At 26.4% G+C, this 7,594-nt stretch overlaps 1 protein-coding gene across 4 annotated transcripts; it reads left to right on the top strand.

Moving 5' to 3' along the window:
- Positions 1-439: 439 nt before the first annotated feature.
- Positions 440-6,833, top strand: Bma-atf-6 (Uncharacterized protein; the record flags this gene model as incomplete). 4 transcript variants are annotated; one of them, XM_043074744.1, is made up of 16 exons in its annotated part: positions 440-565; positions 804-998; positions 1,252-1,383; positions 1,729-1,809; positions 1,965-2,060; positions 2,292-2,405; positions 2,892-2,969; positions 3,052-3,159; positions 3,749-3,800; positions 4,003-4,118; positions 4,267-4,388; positions 5,081-5,257; positions 5,502-5,615; positions 5,822-5,984; positions 6,182-6,283; positions 6,732-6,833. In XM_043074744.1, 16 exons carry the CDS (start codon positions 440-442, stop codon positions 6,831-6,833), a joined length of 1,878 nt encoding a protein of 625 aa, XP_042930678.1. The 4 variants fall into 4 exon arrangements, with proteins under 4 accessions (XP_042930678.1, XP_042930681.1, XP_042930680.1 ...); XM_043074747.1 differs by lacking the exons at positions 4,003-4,118; positions 4,267-4,388; positions 5,081-5,257; ... (2 more) ...; positions 6,182-6,283; positions 6,732-6,833 and having other exon boundaries at positions 3,749-3,877; XM_043074746.1 differs by lacking the exons at positions 2,292-2,405; positions 4,003-4,118; positions 4,267-4,388; ... (3 more) ...; positions 6,182-6,283; positions 6,732-6,833 and having other exon boundaries at positions 3,749-3,877.
- Positions 6,834-7,594: the final 761 nt, after the last annotated feature.

Here is a 7,594-nt window from a genome sequence, read left to right as displayed (position 1 = left end):
CGTTGGTCAATCCTAGCACTTTTTTTGTAAAAAGAAGGATATATTACTGTTAGTCTTAATCTCTGCTGTTATTATAATACAGGAATATTTATAATTTTTCTCATTCTTTCATATCTTACAATGTGTTCTAATTTTCACTCTCACTCCCTGCCGTCATTACAATACATACACTATTTATAATTGTTGTTTTTGACTTTATATTTATGATCTTTATTATTTTTTTACCAATTATTTCATTGCACTTTTTTTAATTGACTTCTTTCATAGTATTTCATTTTTTTTTATTTCATTCTTAATTTGTTCATATTTCATTTCTGTGCAAAGACTGTATTTATCTAATATATATGTGATGTCGTGTATTTTTACAATTTATTGTTTTTCAGGATTGTTCTATTAATGTTTCTAATTAATCTGTAAACTATTCTTTTTTGATTCCGTAATGGATTTTGATGATAGCTATTGCTATTTGGAGAATAATTTTAATCAGTTTCATCTGATGAATTTACTTTCTCCAAGTGATTCTGGTATCAATCTTGACAGTACCAATGAACAAAGGAATGATCAGGTTATCTTTTTTATTTATCATTTATCCAGAAAGCTAGCTTATAGTTATCAACTCTTCATCACTTACATTTCTTGAATCTTTTCTCGATTGTTAATGAATTATACAAAGTATAAATCGTTGATATTCAATGTCAGTAAGAATTTCTAAAATAATAAATCAATTCTTTTCTTTTTCTTTGTTTTTTCATTAAATATTTAGAATGCGTTTATTTTACACATTATTGATTTGATACTTTTAGCTTTCGGAAATTATTGATAATTTGGGACTTGAATTGAATTCACAAGATAATAATGGAGTATTTGTAACAGATGATTCATCAATATTTGATACTGTCACACTTGACAATCATTTAATCAATCAAATATTCCCTAACGATGCTTCACCATCCACCAGTGATTCTGGAAATTATTCGCCAACATATTCTACCTCAGATGTATGTATTTGGCTAAATAATTGGTTACTTATTTAAAGTTATTTAAAGTGATTTCGCAAAAAAAAAAAAAAAAAAATCATTGAATATGATTGTGAGATTTTGCAAGATTAATTAAATGCAATAATTTACCAGGTTATAATCGAGTAATCTAACTACGGACATTAGTGAAATTTTTTGAAATAATAAATATTTATTTACCAGATTTTAAAAGATCAAAAAAAAAAGTAAATAAATATATGATAAGTTTTTAAAGGATCAAAATGCTTCTGATAATGACCGAATTACAAATTTCTTGCAAGCCTCACAAATAAATCAGTTGGAAACGAAATTCGCTGCAACGCCTAATCCAAGTCATCTTGTTCCCGTTCAGATTCCACTTCAACAGGTTTATACTTTGACCTTTCTAATAGAAATAAGTTTTCTTTTTATAATTTTTAAAATTATTTCAGTAGTAAGTAATGTACTGTATAGTTACAATGCATGTAATTTTTTCCTATAGCTTAAGCTTATATAATGATCCCATTTCTTCTGTTAATGTCTTTTGTGCCCCATGCCGTATTCCTTATTTTTGATATGGAACAAGTGCACAATAAATATATTTAGAAATTAAACTTACTGTATTTATTTTTTTTCCTTAACAATAATAAAATATGAATGTAATAGATAAGTTTTATTAAAGCTATAGCCGATTAAAAAATGAGCTTAAACATTGTTAATAGAAACTTTTCAGATTCTAACAAATGGTAAAAGCACGTCAAGTCATCCAGTGATTTGCATTATGCCGACAGTAACCCATTCCATTTCTGATAATGTAAGTTTTAAATAGTTATTTGCTTCAGATATTATCAACCACAGTTCTGTCTATTTTTTGATGTAGTTTGTTCGAACTTATTGTTTTGCCTTTTTTTTTTTTTTTTTTTTTTTTTGAAACTTGAGATAGACATTAATTTGGATATTCCAATTTAGTCACAGCCAGCTGCTAATCAAGACAAACAACGGATTCTATCGCCGAAACATGAAAGACCATCATCAACATCAGCATTTACAAGCACTCCTGCTAAAGTAACTTTAGAAACATTAAGATTCCATTACTTTATCATTCACATTCTTCACTTTTTTCATTCTGATCTTTTCATAATTTTATTTTTTTACAAATCGTGCTGTCCGTTTTTTTTTTTTTCTTTTTGCAAGCTGTTTTTTTGTGTCTTTTTTTCTTTCCTTTGTTTAAAGTAACACATTTTTCCATCTTTAAAATGGACCAAATAATCTTTTAGAATGTTTCCACTTTCTTAGAATGTAAATGCAACTGTCCTTACTTCTGTGAATAATCTTTTCAATGCATTATCAAATGGTGTTGCACATTATGGCAGACCAGAACGAAGTACCAAAATGAATATTCATTTTGTGGTAGGTGTTGTGATACTAGATATAAGTTAATGTTTCATACTGCTAGCGAACTTTAAGCCATTTTTTCATATTAGCTAATTAATTTAATCTTTGAACACTAGCTTGTGACACTGTGAAGTAAACGAATCGTTTTTATTGTTTCCACCCTTTTTTTTACTTTTTCTTTGGTAAACTATTTGTATTTAAGGTATTCACAGGTGCATAGATGTTATTTTGTAAGTTTTTCTTAAGATATTATATGATCTTTGCTTGCATTATCTTTTGTTACATTTCCCATTAGTTAATTTATTATTTTTGACACTGAATTACCAAAGAAATCTTACGGACATTTTATTTGTTTCTATAATCTTATTATTAATCCATGAGGAATATTTTTTCCATTTTTTTTTTTATTGCACCATTTTAATATCAATATTATTTTACATATAAAATTTTTGTTCATAGAAATTCATCCGTGCATTTTGCGATTTTTTTTTTTCTTTTTAGGACTATGATCGTAAAAAAGAGGATAGAAAAATACGGAACAGATACTCGGCGCAACTTTCTCGGATTCGGAAAAAAAATGTTAGTTTGAGAATAATATGATTCTCATTCTTTCTTTTCTCTCCTCATTTTCTCTTTTCTTTCGTTTCACTAAATATTTTAGGAAATCAATGAAATGAAAAGAAATTTGGCTAACAAAGATACTATTATCGAGAAGTTGAAAAATAAAATCGAAATTTTAAATGAAACTATTGAAACTTTACGAAGAGAGGTATATGCTTATCTTCTTAGCATTATTATGTCGTTACTATTTTACAAACAAATGTAACAAATAAGCACGTGTGCAGGAAGCACGTAAGTAACGCATTTTAAATTTGTGCAGGAGACACATCTATGTGTCTTAAATTTTATCTTACATAACGAATTCATAGATGTTAGCTTAATATAATTTGTACTCTTAATAAGCATATTGGGTACAACTCAATAAATTAAAGAAAATTTGGAAATTTTTGAGAAATTTATTTGTGTATTGCCGATATAAACTGAACAGATGAATTTTCAAGTATTGGCTTGCACATAAATTATCAGTTAATTAAATTTAGCATTAAAGTACTGATTGTTGACAATTTGATAGAAATAATTGCAATTTTTGGATTTGAAAAAATTTCAACTTGAGACTTGAAGTATTTCTTTTTTTTGCTATTGAACAAAGCTAAATAGAAGATAGACATTAAAGAATTAAATTCATCGTATTGGAGAGGTTATGTAATAAATTAGTGTATTGTGACTAACTAATTTGTATTGTCCATTTTTGTTTTATACTTCAATTTTTTCGAGATTTTCTAAAGATTCGATTTTAGAATGAAGTGTTAAAATCAAACGCTAATAATCGAAATAGCGGTGGTCGTTTAAGTATGCTTACAGCTGGCGCTGTTTGTCTTTTCGGATTTGTTTCATTATTATCTTTTAGCAGCACCTACACTAGTTAAGTTGCTTTTATTCTTATTGTACTACCGGATATTTGAATATTTATCCACAAATATTAAATTTAAAGAGATGATTCTAAGTCTTTCTTTTGAAATGAATTTAAATGGTTTTAGAAATTTGGATCCAGTTCCTGATGCAATAAGTCTTGTTGCACTAAATTTTGCGAAATCAAATGCATATTTTTCACAAAATAGAATAAAGGCTGATCGAGCTCTTCTTTCTTTGGATTATGATATTGGCTCAGTAAGTTGCTGTTGTTACTTAATTTTCTTTCATTTTAGAACATTATATTATCTTTTTTTGTGTTTTAGTGTTATTTAATAATTTAATCTTTCTCTTACAATTTTCAATTACAATTCTATTTATATATTTACTATTAAATATTTTTTAGGAATCAAGGGGAAATTCACAATCAAATAGGAAGTCTGATCCTTTATCTCAATCAAACCTGAACTATTCAGCGAAATGTGATAGCATGCAGAAGAGATATTTAAATCAAACTGAAGCAATGAAGTTTGTTGTGTTCTTTCTAAATTCAAATCTTAGCTGAGGAATTTCAAAAATTTCCAAAAACTATGCTTAACCTTAGCCTATTGGAGGATTCAACATTAAGGTCAAATGATTTATCTCTCTACATTTGCTCCAATATTAATATTTTGTTAATCAAACACTAGACTCTTTCGTATTTGATAAATAATAATTTGGCCTCTATTTCAAAGTGGTGGATACTAAGAACTACACTCATTGAATTTATGAAAAGGTAACTGAGGTAAAGTTTTAGTCAATTATCTCATTTGATTTACCACTATTATTCAGATCTTCAGTTATTAACCTATGTTACCCCATTTGTGGGGTTTTCCAGGTTTTGAAGTTATCATTGGTACTATGTTCTAATCTTCCAAAAATTCTTAAACTTATAACTCTAAAGAAGTAGTTTCATTGTTTGAATTATATTTGTTTTATATATTGCAGAACTTTTTCTTGAATAAAATATCGAATTCTTAGGAAATAATATTAGGAAAATATTTTGTATAAATCTGTAAAACTCAAATTGTATTTATTATCTTTTCGGTTAACATTGATTAATTTATTATTTCGTAATATTTATAAGAAATTTATTATTATAGCTTTAATTTTAGTAAATTCTCTTTTTCTTTTCATCTGTCAAAATTTTAATCTCACTTTAATAAGATATATTATTGCAGATTGAATAATGATGTATTTGCATGGATTAATCGGCATGAATGTTTGCAATTTGTGCATATTCGACATATATTTCGTGTTCCAATAAACGGAGGGCTAACAACCCCGAATATAACAATGAAATCTGTACAAGATGCTGCGGTAAGAAAGATAAAACGTAGAGAAAATCGTCAGCAGCGGTTTGTATTAATGCTAATCTTCAAGATATTATCATTTTATTATACATTTACAATTTTAAAAAATGTATTTTATTTTTTGTAAATTTGCTATTAAAATAATTGTTTTAGTAAACATTAAATTGCTTCATTGTTATACATCGAGTGTAAATAATATTCAATGATTTTGATCTTTGTAATATTTTTATATCCTAAAAATTTTTTATATATACTTAAAATCATTATATACACTCAAAATTGTTGTTAGGACAGCAAATGACAAAATGGAAGCCGCACGTTTAAAAGCAATACGTGAACGTACATGGAGACATATTGATATGATTAGCTCTACTGCTGACAATACAGCAATCAAATCACAAGTGTATATCTTTCTAAAAAATAATTCTATTTTATTTTTTTTTTTTTCACATTGTACAATTAATATTAATTAATTAGTAGTAAAAGTATATTAATGAAGTTATTAATTTGATAATGCCGGTGCATATTTCTAGTACTATTTTTAACAAAATACATGTTTATTTTAGTTGTAGAAAAAAAGAAAAAAAAAAATAAATATTTATATTTTAGCAAAACAATGGATTATAATGTTATCAGTTCCGAACATTACTTAACTAATTGGTTACAAGATAAAACAGATGCACTTACGGTTTTGGATATGGAATCACAGTATGCAGAACTTGCACGAAATTTAAAACAACGCGAAGATACACTTTACATTGTTGCGATGAAGGTTAATTGTTTATTTTCTCATTTTATTTTATTAATAAATATTTTTTGTTCTCATTCCTACAATCAAACATCAATTTCTTCATTAATTATCTAATAGTAGTTTTAAAAATAATAGTAAACAATTCTATTGATATGTACTATAAATTTTTTTGATCACATTTGTTTAAAGTTTCTTTTTTTTCTTATTTTTTCTTTCAGAATTATTATTTGCTACCAGCAACGGATCGAAATAGTACAATGCAACCACGTATGGCTCTTATTTTACCTGCTCTATCATTTAATGGTACATTACCAAATCAGGTTTGCTTTCAGTGGAAAATTCATGTAATATTTTTAATGTGATGATGCATTGATTACTTCAGTTGATATTTTAACTATCTGCTAATGCATAAAATTCATTCATAGGAATATCTTTTTTCATTCATCTCGATGAAAAAATAATATTTTCAATGTGATATACATTGGTTACTTCAACTGAATTTTTTTTCTAAGTGTTTACCTAACAAGCCTAATAAAACCTTATTTTTTCCCCAACTCTTTGATGGTAGTGTATACTGTTGTTGTATTTCCTGAGATATCAAACACCAAATCAGGTTTGCTTTCAGTGGAAAACTTTAGAATTAATAACTTTTTTTATTAGCTGTTGATCATGTGATATGCCTTAGTTGATTACTTATAATATTATTTGCTAATGAAGTATGAATAGTGCACCAGTAATGTTTAACAGTGAATAACTTACACCTTTTAGGTAGCAATGATGCGCCTTGAATGTGATATTACGGGAACAGGTTTATTCCATCTTCCGAGTTCACTTTTGCCGTTATTTTATGATCGATCAGCCCATCAGTAAATTCCTTATTTGCTCATGAAAGTTACACTTCTTTCATTGAAGCGAATAATATTTCAATGTAATTTTCCTGTGATATTTTTGTTTTTTCTTTTTTTAATTTTTTTCAAAGCTTAACGACAATAATCATCTTTTATCATTTTGTTTTCCTCTCATTGATTTATGTTAGGAGCTACTCATTTCATGTTTTAAAAATTCGTACTGAGAAATTTAAAAGGAAAAAATCAACGATTTTATTTCATAGTGGTTGTTTAGTACCATAACTGATTTCATTATAATTAGAGGATTGATTATGCTATTTGAAGAGATTTGAATAACCAATACAATTGTTAAATAAAATTTTTTTTTTAAAATTATTCTGACGACAGTATTATAAATTAAAGTTTTATTTCTTATAATAAAATTTTCTCGGGTGATCAATTTGAAATGAAGTAAAATTGTTCTTTGATAATATTTCACTGTATTTTTTACTAATATTAGTAGATTTTATGTATTTAATTGATTGTTATGGCATCTATTACTTCACTGGTACGTGTACTATTAAAAGTTTGCTAAACTGTACTGCAATCAAGTATGTATTTAATTCATTTGCAATAAATACTCAATAATCTTATTATTTGTAATATATAAGATTTCATTTAAATGAGATCTTTTTCATGCAATTTTTTTTTTTACTTATTGTATAAGTATTACTTTTACATTCTTTTTTGATTGTTAACAGAAACTTCTTCATCATCATCAAAAACATATATGAATTGAATTGT

This window comes from Brugia malayi, assembly GCF_000002995.4.
Source record: "Brugia malayi strain FR3 genome assembly, contig: Bm_v4_ChrX_scaffold_001, whole genome shotgun sequence".
In the NCBI taxonomy this organism is placed as follows: Eukaryota; Metazoa; Nematoda; class Chromadorea; order Rhabditida; family Onchocercidae; genus Brugia; species Brugia malayi.
This window is presented reverse-complemented; position numbering and strand designations above follow the sequence as displayed.